The sequence below is a fragment of the Trichomonas vaginalis genome, chromosome II (assembly GCF_026262505.1).
Source record: "Trichomonas vaginalis G3 chromosome II, whole genome shotgun sequence".
NCBI lineage: Eukaryota > Parabasalia > Trichomonadida > Trichomonadidae > Trichomonas > Trichomonas vaginalis.
Genome location: NC_067204.1, coordinates 15762319 through 15779034, shown reverse-complemented (window position 1 = coordinate 15779034; position 16716 = coordinate 15762319). Strand labels below are relative to the sequence as shown.

At 34.1% G+C, this 16716-nt stretch overlaps 1 protein-coding gene and 3 pseudogenes across 4 annotated transcripts, besides 1 other annotated feature; 1 reads left to right on the top strand and 3 right to left on the bottom strand.

The window, feature by feature from the left end:
• Nucleotides 1–16716: part of a mobile genetic element that runs on past both edges of the window.
• Nucleotides 11637–11894, bottom strand: TVAGG3_0551820 (annotated as a pseudogene). Its single transcript has one exon. A coding segment is annotated over exon 1 (258 nt).
• TVAGG3_0551810 (uncharacterized protein) lies at nucleotides 12163–12537 on the top strand (the record flags this gene model as incomplete). Its single annotated transcript, XM_051238198.1, has 1 exon — nucleotides 12163–12537. The coding sequence occupies one exon, from the start codon at nucleotides 12163–12165 to the stop codon at nucleotides 12535–12537; it is 375 nt and encodes a 124-aa protein (XP_051096022.1).
• Nucleotides 13555–14121, bottom strand: TVAGG3_0551800 (annotated as a pseudogene). Its single transcript has one exon. A coding segment is annotated over exon 1 (567 nt).
• On the bottom strand, nucleotides 14400–14915 carry TVAGG3_0551790 (annotated as a pseudogene). The gene has a single exon. A coding segment is annotated over exon 1 (516 nt).

Genomic DNA, 16716 nt, shown 5'->3' with positions numbered 1-16716 from the left:
TGCGACAATGCCATTAGAAGGTCAGAAATAGTTCCTGACTTACGAATTACAACTGTGTTTCTTATGGAATGTAGGTGAGTTTGGTGAAGGTTTTCAACAACAGTAGATATGTCTTGCGACAGGTTTCATATTATTTCTATTGACAACTCTTTCTTATACGTGGAACAAGCATTGAAATAAAACCTTCTGCCAAGTTGTCTGACAAGAAAGTTGCAATGATTTTCTATGTCGATACCAATATGCTCCAGAAGTTTTCATGGATATAAGATATATTCTAACTCTGACTTAGTTCAAACAGTAACATGGGCAAACTATGAATGGTTCGCTTTGAAGAAACTCAGTACAACCACAACTAGAGAACAAACAGACCAGTATGCACTATTGAGAAAATAAGAAGACTTGACCCTAAACGTTCCAGGTTTATGTTGACCTTTCTGGACAAACTGCGCAGCAGTACCAAAGTAAAACTGAAACTTAGAGTTCCTTTGTCATCTTTCCTCATCTCAGGTTTTTAAGATACTTGCCAAACTGGCAGAGAAAATTTTTATCGAACTTACTCCAAGCAAAAATAACTTAGTCATTGCACCAACGCAAGACCATTCACTCTTACAGACGTAGAGGAACAAATAAAACGTCATTCGCCGATTTTGCAAAGACAAAGTTGACTTAGACTTTGTTTCTCAAACCTCAACATCTGAAGTAAAGTATTATTTTCAATGCTTGCTGAACTGCTTGGGACCCAGTAGGTTCACATTGCGAACAGTTTGAATGCAAGAGAATGAAAGCAGACTTGCAGTCTATATGTTGGACCAGATATTTCAAATGCTTTAGCTGCCAAATATATTGCAGTTCCACTTATGTTCCCTATACACCAAATATCTGTCAAAGACTTTGCAGGTGAAGTTGGAAACCAAAATCCAGGACCGCAGGTGCAAGAACAGATATTGCTTTAACAACTGCAATGAAACATGCAGATACTATGTTTGTACTGTTCAGACGAACTATAAATGACTATTCTTGTTTCTACAACCCCGTATTAAATATCATAATAAACATAGATGGCAAATATTATCCAAGAGAAGAATATTCTACAGTTGAAGAATATGAGGTCATACAACTTGACATTAGATGCTATGAACTTAACAACAACTTCACAACAACCATTAACCCTGAAATGCAAAGTTCTATTATGCCATATGTGAAAGTATGACCATACAGGAAGTCAAAAACTCAATATACAAATGGAGACCGTTCAAATTTTGGCTTGGATTCCATTTCTGACTCAGAAGACTTTATGGGTGTATTTCAACTGTTGGTACTGTACAAATACAATATACTGGTGACAGAGACGGTCATATGAACTGAGAGCAAAAAGTTTACAAGACCAATAGCACTTTTCACGGAAGATGCCTTTTGAAGATTCGTTCGATGAAACTGCTGGGGCTCCTCAGATTGGCATAACGACAGTTCCATCGAGCAGATTTTGGCAGCAGGTCAGTAAGTTGTTCTTGAACTGACTTCTCTCGTCAAATATTGACAAGTACGCCAGTTTGACAATAAATTTGTATTATAAACTTTCCTTTAGAAATATCTGTAAGTTTGAAGTTATATTTTTGTCTGCTTCAAAACTTTCACATTTCAGTTATACAACTTTCTTTGCTTTATGAAAATATTTTGGTTCAGCAAAAGACTGCTATTCTATAAACATTTTCCATTGTTTGTATAAAGAACTATTCTGTCAATGTATTTGTATTGTTTGTGTGTGTAAACTTTTTGTTCTGCTTCAATTCGAAGAGATATCCGAATAGTCCATATTTTTATTCGAAGTAAAATGTCATTTCCGAAAAATAGAAGCGTAAGTGTTTCAAAAGGTTAATGGCGGTGGCAGATGTAAGTTAAATTCACCAACTCAAACAAACAGTCAAAGTTGTTATTGTCAATGTCAAAGAAAGAGAGTTGAAGTGGGAAACCATACGAAGACCAAGATGGTATAACAATAGTTCCTGTAAAAAGAACAACCAACATACCCTGAAGTTAGAGCAGACTTAAGTTCTGTTGCAGATATTCGAAATGACTACCAACAACTGAAAAACAAACTTCAAACTCAGGAGAAGATTTGTCAGCTTTAGGTATAATGTTAAACTTGGTCGAACACAACCTGTAAAAGTGAATCATATGTTCATGCACCTCATGAAGTTTTGAAAGCTATTGAAACTTTTGACAGAGGCAGACGATATAAACATCAAAGAAATAGAACCCACGTTAGTTGCTGTGGTGTTTTCATATAATGTCATTGACAAGATATACGTTATGAAAGGAGGTGAAACGTTGAATTAAAGTATAGTTTCCAGACGTTATAAAAATATTTGACGACCACAACATTTCATTAAAATTTATTTGCTAAGTAAATGGCAGAAGACATAGTGGTTTTACTATTACGACTAAAAACCCTGAGTATATAATTCTATAACAACAACTTACAAAGTCTCAAGGACGATATTGTAAACTAACCTTACACAATGACGACTAAAGCTTGTTTTTGCTCTTTTGACACCAGAAGATCTTTATTGTTGTGAATGCTAAAAAATACTGCCTTTAGAGATACTTACTTCAGATATACCACCAACAAGGTTTTGTTGACTATTTAATACTTTTAAGGACGAGTGTAACATGTTGCTGCAACTAAGGCAGGTTTCATATGTTGGATGTCCGACTGAGTTTACTAAAACAATATGAGCTATAATACAAAATTATTATCTGGTTTTACTACAACAGTTTCCTATAACAGGAAAAGGTGTCATACAAGAATGTCTATTCCATTGACTTTAAAGTACACCTTTATTTTATAATATTGTTTCAAACTTAGTTCAAAGTGTTATTCGAATGTCGACAGAAACTACTATGACAAAAGATACTATGCGTATAAACAAACTTTCTCGCTGGTTTCCTATTGTTCATTCGAATGCAGAATTTTCAAGCTTTAGTAAACTCAAACACTTTAGCAAACATAACTTAACTTAGTTGACGCAAACTTTGTTCCTGTAAACTTTTATGTCCTATTATCTGCTTCAATGACGAGAGAAGTTTCGAATTGGAAGATGCATTACTGGTGAAGTATTGTATACTTAGTCGTCAAGAACAACTTCAACAACAAAGTAGCTCAAGACACAAATGCAACAAAATACTCAAGAACACAAATGCACAAAGCAACAAATAGCTCAAGAATAAAAAAAATATTTTTTTTATTTTATAAAAATGTCAGAATAGATGTTTCAGATTTTTATGACCCCAAGCATTCAGAAATATGTTCCATTCTGAGACTATAACAAAGCAGTCGAGAGATTTGAAAAACGGTTTAGTCATTTATGTCGACTTTCTTGCCTCCAGAAATGTTAGATGTTAAAGATGGGATGTAGTTGAACAATCCGTTAAAGCGACAAAATAGTTTCAGACAAGAATGTAAACGATAACTTAAGAAAATAAAAGTGCGTACAAGTTGGCATGAATGTTATGCTTGGGAATGCTTATTGGCAAGTTAGAGATTTCTCAGTTCGGGTATACAAATTCTAATAGACTTTCTCGGCAAACTTCTATTCTAATCTTCATCTGTGATTATAAATCGAACAAGTAAATGAGAAAGAAAATATTATAGAAGCTTGGTTAGACATGTCAAAGAATTTATATGCAATGGAAACGAAAGAGTCTATGAGTATACTATAGATTGTTTGCATATACATCTTACAACATTCCAACTGCTATAAAATTGAAAACTGCTCTCATTATAATTTGGAAACAAGAACTGGTAAAGAACAAGTTCATTTTACAAGATTTTGTGCAAACTGTAGAAGTTATCGCACCGAATATGACAAACTTAGAGAACATAGTTCGTTGGAAGTTAACTCTCACCATAATAGAGAATATGAAATTATAGTATTACGAAACTTCAAGTATAGATATCAATCAAAAGTTTTTGAAACTCAGATGCCTTTGAGTCTTATAAAGACAAAGTTGGAGTTGTGAAGGTGTCAAAAATAATATAAAGACCAAGAGTTTGTGAAAATGTTGCAAATTCATTATGTGCTTTCAAACAATAGTGTTAGCGATGAAGTAGAAAGTTCTGACAGAAAGCCTAGTCCGGCATACGTCGAAGCTCATATGCAAGATACAGAATTTTTGGACGACTAGCAGAAAACTTTGACATCTGACTTTAACAACCACTTGTTCTCATAATTTTATGACATTAGATATTTCAAAGTTTCAAATCAAGACAATTCCACATACCGAAGGAGAGACAAACATTGTTAGAAGAAACAAGAGTGTATAATGAACTGTTCATAGATGAAAACTGACTTTGGTGTTATGATGAAAGGTCATTGTTTACCGATTCGTATAAACAATATGTCAAGGATATGGTTACATGACAGCGTCTAAACGAAACATTCTGGCAAATGTCAAAGTCTTTTAGATGTCAGATGGTGTATATCAAGAAAAATTTTTCTGAGTAATTTTTAAAAAAATATTTTTTTTTATCCGATAAAAGATTGCAAAATTCATCTCAGTAAACAGTACATGTCAGACTTAAAGAAGAACTAGCACATTCACAATTTTGAATGTTTACTTCTACCATTTTTGAAAAGTCTTCATTCAGCAAAAGTTTGAACATCGAACCGTTAAGTTTGCTGTTGTGACTAAAAAATGGTGCAAAATTTGAAGACTTAGACATAGAAGGTTTGTTAGCAGTCAAAGAAAGTTTGACGAAGGTTCTCAAACTCGAAGAAGTAAAGCAATACAAACTTGTTATACCTTATGAACCAAAGAAAGCAGACGACTATGAATATTATGAGTCATAAGATAGTTGAAGTTCAAGTAAATTGAGTAAAAAGATTTAGAGTCTAAGCCAGTTGTTTCTCCTAAAGAAAAGAGAACATTGACATGAAGCACAGAAGTTTCTAAAAATAAAATTTTATTTTACATGTCAAATTTCTTCTTCCTCTGCTCTGGTTCAGGTTCTTTCTTCTTTCTTCTACTTTCTTCTTATCTTTTCCTCTTCTTCTTTTCTTTGGTGGAGTATTTCAACTTCTAGAACACTATTTTTTGTAAAATCTTTGTCCTTTAATAGCTCTTCATTCCTGTTTATCTATTATCTTCAAGAACGTCGCTGTGTGCTTCTCTTTGCATTCTAAGAATTTTTGTTGGACTTCATCTCCAAGAGCGTGCATCTCTGTAACAAGTCTGTATTGACAATTTTAAGACTTCTCTGCTTAATGTTTTAGTGGTCTCTTGTATATTCCCAGAAACAGAACTTTAGAAACAAATTCCACCTTTCTTGTTTATCACTATGTAAGATTTTATGTCGACAGATGTTTGCTGTCGAAAAGCTTGTCTCGAATATAGATAGCGGAATGCTAGAACATTTTCTAAAAGCAATAGAAATTTTAATTTTTCTAAAAATTGTGTTAGAAAAAAAGTTTGCTACATTGACAAGAAATTTGAAATGTTTTAAACAAGAACAAGAGGAAGTTTGGAAAAATCTCAGATAAAACCCATAAATGACAAGTTTCTTATTTGCTCATAATGGGTAATAGTTACAGGTCTAATTGCACACTGGTCGGGTAGACTTCACTTATCTTAAAGTGGCTGCCACAACAAGAACTAGAGAGAAGAACCCATTCTATGAGTTGTTGTCTTTGTAGTGACTTCTGGTCAATTTGACCAAACCGTCAATCGTTCAAAGATATTATAAAAGAGTTAAGTTAGTATGTATAAGTGGGTTAGGGAAACTTGAGTTGTTAGATTTGGATAAAAGTACCAAAGAAGAGTTTTGAAGTATAAATGCTATAAATGAGTATGTCAATTCGAAGTTTAAAATCCAAATGAGGAAATGCAGAAATTAGAGAAGAAACACTTCAGAAACAAACGAAAGAGATAGAATACATTTCGAAGAAATTGCAATCTTACGAATTGGAAAACTACCCTCATAGATGTCTTCTTATCTTAGATGATTTCTCTATCCTTGTTAAAGAACAGAGAACAAGATGTGCGAATTCTTAAGAAGCTCAGACCACTTTAACATCTCAGTTGTCATTGTGTACAGACAGAAAGAGTTTTAAGTAAGGATGAAAGAGATACTTACTGACATGTACTTTCCCGGATTGTCGAAGACGATTTCATGGAACTTATGAAGAGTCCATGGCAGGTAAGTTTGACAGACATGAACTATGGGAGAAGTACAAAGTCATACAAGACCTCATACTTCTTCAGAATTCATATCTACGCAAACAAAGTTCAAATTGTAAAAGCAAGCGTAAAAATGTAAGTGTTAGTCTTAGTCTGTTGTGGTCTGCGGCTTGTCGGTTCTCTGGCTTTGGAATGACTCGTGGTGGTACGTCGGACAATTCGTTTGTGTCTGTCGAAAATATTTTTCCTGTGGAAGGAAGACTTTTCTGTTGGAAAGAAATCCAGTGTCGGGGAAATTTTTTTCCTGTCGAAGGAAAAATTTTTTTCTGTGTCGAGACCAAAAAGTTCTCCAATTTCGAAAATTTGAATGGTTACGGAGAACAACAGAAATTTTTTTCCTGTTGGAAGGAAATTTTTTTCCATTGACAGGAATTTTTGTCAGTGTCGGAAATCATTTTTCCTGTCGGAAGGAGACTTACTGTCGGAAGACTTGAATGCCAGAAGGATTGAATTCGAAGGAACTTAATTTGAAGAGCTGAATGCGAAGGGACTGGACGATTTGACAAGACCAATTACTATGAGCTACTGACCATCTGAAGTCAAGCTTGAAAAATAAATGGTTCATTACTCTACTTGTTTGAAGTTGTCAAAATACTCTGTATTTTTTTCTTTCATAGGCAAATCTCTTGGAAGGTAAGAATTGTACAACCTTTAATATCATAGTGTGTTTGAGGTAACGTATCTTGAACTATTTGTTTCACATCTTCATTTGGTGTCATTGAAATCGGTAAGTTTTCGCGATAGAACCAATTTCTGTCAGATTTGTAAATCTTAGCAAGGTCGTAAAAGCTTTTGTGTTTTTTCTGACTAATGCAACATACCATATTCTTTCATTCATTTTCCATCTCTTAACTATTATAATCTCATTGTGATTCTCTTATATTTGTCTTCTTCCTTTCCTTTTGGTACCGAACGTGGTATTCTTTCTGAGGCTTTTGTCTTTGGATTCAATGATTATCTTTTGCATGAGTTTCTTTTTTCCATCTCTTCACGTTCTTGTCTATGAATTTCATCTAACAATCATGCAAAATATAACAAGCATAACGAGGTGAAGCCACACTTCAACAGCATTTAACAAGAAGTCTATGTGCAAATACCAGCCCTCTCAAACCAGGAGCCAAATTCTTGCGATTTTTCATACGGAAGTTCTACCCGCGGTTTCCTCGGTGCATACATATGAGGATAATTCTTCCTAAAAGTTCTTTGTCTTTGGTTTTCAAACCAATGATGTGCTTGCTTTGTAGAACGAAGAGCATTCAAAATACTTTGCATCGGTACATATCGTCTTTGACCGAACGAATGAGACGTACTGTTTGTTATACTGTATGTACTACATTTCTTCATTTATGCTTCATGAACGATAGCAGTTGTTGTGTTCTCTGTTGTTTCATATCTGTTTCTAACATACAAAATAAAAAAAATATTTTAAAAATTAGCGTTTTTTCTGACTTTCACAAAAGACCAAAAAATAACGCTTTACAGATGTATTTTCAGCAACTTCGTCAAATATTTAATAGCTTATCTATCTCATCTACTTCAAACGTTTCTTACCTTTCGTGGGCACCAATAATCATTTTCTCAAACTTTTCAATAAGTTCGTTTCAGCAGCTTCTCATATCGTAACGAACACAACCTTTACTCTATTACTATACTGTCATTCTTGAGTTATATTATATGTCTTCCTATCTTATATCTCTTCTTTGTATTGAAGTCCTTCGTTTCTAACGATGTTAAAGTATAGCCCTCACGCAACGTTCCGTATCGAATGAACCATATGTTATGAAGTTTAATCCAAAAACTGGTGCTAAACCATAACAAACTATTGCGTATAGCAAAACTTTGTCGACTGAGATCATGCTTTGTTCCATAGAAGTGCTTACCGATATCATACAGCTTCAGGATTTTTGTCAAAATTTCTCGAGTAGAAGCATATCTAACCCACGGGGATGTTTTCCTTTACCAGATAGTGTTTTAGATATGTCTGAAACAAGAATATTTGTTGATTTCTTTGAGTATGCTACGGTTAAATCACCAATTCAACCCAATTGGTGTCATTGTCTATCTTCAACTGTTTCAAACTCAATGTTTGTCATTTTCTGTTTCTTACATACAAGATAAAAAAAATTTTTTAAAAAAAACTAACTTATTTTCTTTATCTTCTGTATCTTAAGGAATCACGATTTCATGTAAAAAGAATTGATTTCAGGATTTTTTACGAAGTGTCAAAGTTCTTCGTAAAAAATAAACATGTTATATAATGAAATTTGTCATTTTTTCACATTTTCATGAGTTTTAGTGACCCGAATAAAATCGGTCCGCAAATTTTTACTATTTTCATGTATAAAAATTATAGATTCAATAGGAATTTTTTACGAAGTGTTAAATGTCATCTTCGTAAAAAGGATAGACATATTTGAATGTCATTTTTTCACGATTTCAGGTTTTTGACGAAGGGTTAAATTTCTCTTCGTAAAAAAAATAACAGTTATATAAGAAAATTTGTCATTTTTCACGATTCTAGGGATTTTTTTGACGAAGTGTTAAAGTTCTCTTCGTAAAAATAACAGTTATAATGAAATTTGGTCATTTTTTCACGATTTCAGGATTTTTTTGACGAAGTGTTAAAGTTCTCTTCGTAAAAAAAATAACAGTTATATAAGTGAAAATTGGTCATTGTTTTCACGATTTCAGGGATTTTTTGACGAAGTGTTAAAGTTCTCTTCGTAAAAAATAACAGTTATATAATGAAATTGGTCATTTTTTCACGATTTCAGATTTTTTGAGAAGTGTTAAAGTTCTCTTGTAAAAAAATAACAGGTTTTATAATGAAATTGGCCATTTTTTCACGAATTTCAGGGTAGATGTTTTTAGGTGGAACCAGGTCCTCGGTCCTCGTTCACTAACATCTTTTGAAAATGAATGGTGACAACCATGACATTTGACAAAACACAAGGACAATAACTTCTTCGTATATTTTTGTCATGATTCATATCGAAATGAGTAAATGTTTTTCACCTCTTGATTCATGAGGGTCTCCAGCTCCCCTCGGTCCCTCGGTCCCTCAGTCCAACTAACACTTTTGAAAATGGTGAAAACATGACATTTTTGACAACAACACAGAATAAAACTTCTTCCGTAATTTTTGCCATGCATTTCATCGAAATGAGGTAAATGTTTTTGGTCATTGATTTCATCAAAATGAGTGTAATCAGACAAAAATATATTTAGGTACCATAGTTTAGATCTAACCTGTTTTCACGTTTCACATGGTCTAAAACTCAAAACTCATAAATTTGTTGCTGAATTCAGCAAAAAATAATGTAGTGGAAGTGGTCATCCACCTCTTTTTCTCACCTGTTTTTTCACAAAACGTTTTAACATGGGTAAACGTTATGAATTCGTGAGACCTAAACAGTTTGGTATGCGTTCTATTCTTCACGAAGATATAAAGTTTTCACAATATTGAACTGTATCTTTTTATACTTCTTCTTGAGTCAGATAGAAGAAATCTGTCGCTAGTTGATAGTTTTTGTTCGAGAATGCTAACATGTCCATTTTATTTCTGCTGGCTTCTGCTTCTTTCTTTAATCGCATAGTCTTTCTATTCTTCTATCTCTTTGACGAGTAGTTATATCTCCTAATTGCTGCTTACATTTAGAACATTGCGGTTCATTTTTGCGTTATATACCTGAAATAAACCTGATAAACAACTAAGGCGTCAATGTTTTCCTTTCATCAAACATAGCGGTTTTATTGTTTGTTCCATACTTTGCCTCTTCTATCTTTATCTCTTATTTCCAAACACATTCAGCGCAACAACGAAACAGAAGTTGGTCGTAGGTCTTAAATTCTTCAGATTTATATATGTCAGAAACATTCTTATATACCATGTCGCAATCTTTGTCCATAACTTTATGGTTGCAATGAAAACCAAGGAATTCATAATTTACCTTTCGTATGAACTTCTTTATTTCTACTGAGTCAGTTGGTTTCACTTCAATTTCGTCAAATTCAGGAATAGTGCGTTTTTGTTGTTGGATTTCAGGTAGTTTAGGCAAATGGTCAATAATGTCCTGCATTTCATAAAGATACTGTTCATTTTCTTCATCCTGTGCGGTACAGTCTAAATTACTTGTTAAAAGTTCTTGCTTTATCTTCTGGATTTCTGTTTCAAAAGTATATGAAGAAGGAATGAAGCTTTTCATCTCTACCAACATTGACGTAGGATTCATGACTAACGAGTTTGGTGCTGTTGTTTGAATTGTTGTTGTGCCGATTGTTGAAATCATATCTTTACATACAAGATAAAAATTTTTTCTTAGAAAAAAATTAGCGTTATTTTTCTTTCATAAGGAAAATGTCAAAAATTCATGATTTTCGAGAGTTTTAGACCATGTTAGAAAAGTGGTTAGAAAACGTGTTAGATCTAACCATCTACCCGACATTCTCGTCAAATACAAAAAAATGACACTTTTTCATTATATAACTGTTATTTTTGACGAAGTGAAGTTTTACACTTCGTCAAAAAAATCCCTGAAATCATATCTTTTATACAAAAAAATGACACTTTTTCATTATATAACTGTTATTTTTGACGAAGTGAAGACTAACACTTCGTCAAAAAAATCCCTGAAATCATATCTTTTATACAAAAAAATGAAGAATAAATAAAATAAAACTAACTTTATTTTTTCTATCTTAAGGAAATTCATGAAAATTCAAGAGGTTAGAAAACGTGTTAGAAAACGTGTTAGATCTAACCACTTCACCTAAAATATATTTTTGTCTGATTTACGCTCATTACGATGAAGAAGTCTTGACAAAACATTTACGAAGAAGTCTTGACAAAGCATGTACGTTCATGTTTGACAAAACATTTACGAAGAAGTCTTGACAAAGCATGTACGTTCATGTTTGACAAAGCATGTACGATGAAATCATGAAAATTCACGAGGGTGAAAAAACAGGTGAAAAAACGTGTTAGATCTCACCTCTTCACCTAAATTATATTTTTGTCTGATTTACGCTCATTACGATGAAGAAGTCTTGACAAAGCATGTACGATGAAATCATGAAAATTCATGAGGTGAGAAAACAGGTTAGAAAACGTGTTAGATCTAACATGTTAACATAAATTATATTTTTGCTGAATTCAGCAACAAAATGAACGAGGTCAGGATGTATGTAAATACATTTGAATTCATTCATAACACCCTTTGTAAGCTCATAAAATGCTTGTTTTGAGGTCGAGCCACTTTTGGCTCCACCGTATTCTTTCAACCAAAACTCAAGAATTTCCTGCATGAATTTTATATAAAACTAACTTTATTTTTTCTATCTTAAGGAAATTCATGACAAATTCATGAGGGTGAGAAAACAGGTGAAAAAACGTGTTAGATCTAACCTCTTCACCTAAATTATATTTTTTGGTCCGGGAACAACTTTCTCTCAATTGGAGCTGTAGCATACTCTTTGCGTAAGCGGTTCAGACCTTCTTCGAACTCTTGGTCTCTCTTCGATTTGGATTGAGATTGGAATTGCTGGAACAACCAAGGGTTGGGGCAGTAAGGCATAGGCTGAGGAGGGTAGTTCGGGAAGCCTTGTGGTGGGTAGTAACCTTGAGGTGGAAATTGGTAGTAATTCGGAGGTACTTGCTGGAACTGAGGTTGCTGAGGGGACTGTTATGGTTCTGTCGGAAGGAAGAACTTTTTCTGTCGGAAGGAAAAACTTTTTCTGTCGGAAGGAAAAACTTTTCCTGTTGGAAGGAAGAACTTTTTCTGAAGTTCGACCAAAAAGTTCTCAATTTTCGAAAATTTGAATGGTTTACGGACGGACAACTGGAAGAGTTCTTCCTGTCGGAAGGAAAATTTTTTCCAGTTGTCGGGAAAATTTTTTCCAGTTGTCGGGAAAATATTTTCCTGTCGGATGGAAGGACTCGGAATGCCAGAAGGATTTGACGAGGCAGTTTACCTAATTGAAATTAACGACTGCGTAAAAGACTACTTGCGCAAGGTCATGAAGCCCAAGGTCAAGTTCACCACTATTTCTGGAAGGTCTACACTTCAGCTCGAGACTTCGACTGGAATTCCAATTCGAATACCAGAAAACACTCCTTTCGACGACATAAAGGACGCCAAAAGAGAAGCTCTTGTTAAGTTCCTAAACAAACGTCCTTGGATAAAAATACCAAACAAGGAGAACCCCCTACCCCATATGAAATTGGCAATTCAGTCTCTCCTTCACTTCTCGGGTCAACCATTCTACATAACCTGTGAAGGCGACATCCAACCAGTTCAGTAAACATCTCATTTTAACTTCACTTTTTTATGTTTTTTTGTGAAAGTGTCAAAAATAAATTGTTTTCATGAGTTTTCTACGATGTTAGAAAAGTGGTTAGAAAACGTGTTAGATCTAACATGCTAACATAAACATTATTTTTCAATACTTTTTCAGCACTTTTCCGTAGTTATATATGAAAGACAATTCGAGATAAAAGTCATAGTACAATGGAATAATATGTTGCACACCATTGTTGTGAACCAAACTTGAAAGTCAGAGAAACTGTTACTAGGTGGTTCGTAGAATTTAGAAGCAAAGTCATAAAGGTCCTTACCAATACATAGAAAACTATTGTTGCTTGAACTGAAACTTGCATGACACATAACATTTTGAGGGTCAAACACGTTTCTATAAACTGTCAAATCTGCTGGTGGAAGTATAATTTAAATGGACATCTGGTGGTAATGGTTCGTTCTGGTTTAGTAACCGAAGAAATTTGCCCAAGAACGTTGTCTACTTTCCAAAATAAAACTCTGTATCTCTTGGAGGTTAATTTCAATCTTTTGAAATGAAACGGTGGAGTTCATCTTGTCATATTCTAGTTTCAGATAGTATGTTCCATTTAGTAAAGAGTCGTATTTTTCTTGAAATTCCCAATAATATTTGTTCATTTGAGTTTGAAAGTCATTTAGAGTTTTTCAAGACTTTCGTCTGAACGAACTGTAAAGATTCTCATTTCGTCAAATTTGTCTATTAGACCATCAGAACCTTTATACTGCCCATGAAAATATACTGCGAACATAAATGCGTTAGTTCTATTTGAAAACAAAACTCTTCTAAATCCTATTGCCTTTGCATCTGAAGGACTTTGAAGCCAACGAACTGGATAGTCAAACCTGTATGCTCGGGATGAAATTTCTTCATCTGAAATAGTCCTACCAGCATTTGTAAAGATATAGTCTAACGGTTTTGTATCTGCTACTTTTGTTCTTTGTTTTTCAACCTGAAGCATTTAATATATGTAAAAATATATTGTTTTAAAAATGGTATGCCATATAGCTTCTTGAATTTGTTAAGAAGTATTTGAACGTATTTTCCATCTGTATCTCTAGTGTTTACATAAGCATAGCCCGCCTTAGTAAAATATACTTGTAATTTCCTATAGTTTACGCCGGTATAAAAGTAGAAAGAGTCTTGTTCTTCGCTATAGTAGTAAAACTCAAACGTATGCTTGCCATAGTCTGTAATTTCAATTGTTTCATCTTCTAGTTCGTCGACAAATTCGAATACAATATCTCCAAATTTGCCTTTGTTCTTATTGTTTTCAGAACGAGTGACCCAACGTAAGTTTTCAAGTCTATTGTCGTTTTCTTATATGGTTTATATGGTCTACAAAAGGTAAATTGTTAGGATTCAGTATAAAATGAGTTGCAATGACAACATGTTTAAGATAGTGTTTTCCACCCATCTTCATAATAGCACATCCGTCATTTCGCTCCCATTCGCTTAAAACTCTTTTTGTCTTTTTGTTTCTGACTTCAAATGACTCACAACAGTGAATTTCATATTTCTCATCTAACAAACAAGTTTCCTTCAACTTGAGGTCTGTTTGGATAATTGGCACGTGCTGTTTCCAAATCCATTTCGTAGCGAAGACCAGACAATTTGTCATAGACTTTTATGGGTCTTCCCTTCCTATATTTAAACTTCTTCGAAACTCTCCAACCATATCTTTGCAACTCTGCTTTTATTCTAGCAGATTTTCTATCCATTCTATATGGGGGCATTTTTATAAAAATAAAAAAATATTTTTTCTTTACTTTACATAACCGCCTGCTGCCATAAGTCTTTGACGCCAACCCATACCAGCTAATGAGGTTGACTTGGTTTAGTTTCCAAACTAAACTTTGGTTTTGGTTTATCTTCAGTTTTTGGTTTTTCTTCTTCTATCGGTTTTTCGTCACTTTTCGGTTTCTCTGACTTTACTTCACTTGCAGGAACAGTTGTGTCGTCAACATCTTCATAAATATCATATGCCATTTGTTTTTGTTTTCCTTTCAACTTTTTGTGTTTGTTGTAAAGTTTAGAATATTTCGACTCTAAGTCAATGAGATGTTCTATAATGAACTGTTGGTCAGTGAAGTAAACTTTTCCATCTGTTGTCTCGAAAGCTCCTTCAGACTTCAATATTTTATTTGTGAGAGTCTGTTTCTTTTTTGAGATACTTGCCGTTCCATTTTTATGAAAAGTGACTTTGTAGTTAGGGTTTGTATTTCCAGACCTGGCACTTTCTATTATTGAATTTTTCTCTTCATCTGTAAGTTCTTTGACAGGTTTTGACAATGTTCTGAACTTTTTGTTTGTGGTGTCAAATCTACCGTTTCAACTTCTTCGGTCATTTCATCTCAGTAAAAAATTTAGTTTGGTTTGTTTTCAACTGGTTGTTGTTGTTTTTTAAGTCGGTCTAAAACTTCCTGAGGTATAGGAAGAACTTGACAAACACGTGGTAACTGCTGGAAGTCGACAAATCCATCTTGAACCCATTTGTCTCAATGCTGTATTGTTTCATTTCATCTCAGTAAAAAACTTTACATTCCCCACGTTTGAGGCGGTTGAGGTTGGTTATTGTTTACCCATTGTTGTGCATGGTTATATCCTCTGTTAAAGAATCTCTTCACCTTGGTCCATATAGTGTCCTGCTTGGTTATATAGTCATTTGCTTTGTTATAATAGTTTCCTGCTTGTCTTCCTACATTGTCCATCCATCCTTGAACTTTTCCTCTTGTTTCAGGATTTGGAATAAGATTTGTTGCATCTCGTGCTACATCCCAACCTTTCTGTACAGTTTGTATAATAGGTTGTGCTTTCTCTTTAAGTATACCTAATGTACTCAAAATCTTCCTTCCAACTCCAAATACACCTCTGGCTATTGTTCCCACTGCGGGCAAAAATCTGGATGCAACTCCTGCTAATGCGCCAAATAAACCCATTTCTTATGAGTTAAAAAATGACGAATCCAAACAAGGACCCCTATGTTTCTAAAGCGACAAAGAAAGCACTCATGGTAAAAATCTTTAGTTCAACACCAAATGCTTGGTTTATGGATATCTTGGAAAACATTCCGAGAGTTAGAACAGATGGACCACCATACTGGCTAATATTTGTCGGTCAAAACACAAGATACTGTGAAGCCATACCATTATGGTCCAAAAATATTTTAGATGTGAAAACTGCTTTGACAATATTCGTTGACAAATACCATCCAACAAAACTGACATCTGACTGTGAAAGTTCTTTCAAATCAGATGATGTAAAAAACTATCTGCGTTCAAAAAATGTAAACCAATATTTCATTGTCGACCAAAACCATTCTGCTCTTGGTGTCATTGACGGTTGTATAAAAATGTTAAGAGACTTAAACCAACCACAAGGTGGTGAAGCAAATGAAATGTCATATGACGACAAATATAGACACTTCTCCATGGCAAAGATGAGACAAGTTTTAAAATATTTACAATAACCGTAAACAAAAAGGTTTGGGAAACCACTCCCCCGAAGAAATGAAAAACAACCCTGGCTTAGAGAAAGACTATATATTTAATAATTTAGTCAAAAGAGACAAACAAGAAAGAATGCCGGGCTTCAAACTTCAGAAAGGTGACAAAGTAAAAATAGAAATACCTAAACGCGACCCATATGAAAATACTATTGACTATGACAACAATGGGAACCCGACAGGTACTCACATTCGTGTTCGTAAAAATAGAAGAAAGTATACAAGAGAATATTATGAAGTTTTAGGCAAACATGGCAAAATGTACACACTGCAAGCAGAAGATAAAACTACTATTGCCAGACCTCGTTTCAAACTTGTCAAAGTTCAAGGTGGTATACTTTCAAAGACAGTTCCTAACAAATATAAGACAACTCCTGACGAATATGCTAAAGAAGTTGAAAATGACGACTAAGCAATTCTATACCATGCGTAAACTGTCATGTAAGGTGGCATATATTCTTTACTTTGTCCCGTTGTTTGCGTATATCCTGAAACGTGATGTGTATGGTTTCCTCCTCCCTCAGTGTTACTCCAGTAACAATTTATAGCAAACTTAACGTTGTCTTTAACATCATATCCTTTACCTTTTGTCATTGCTGACCAATCCCAATATCTATGCTTATGCCAACCTGCTTGAGATGTAC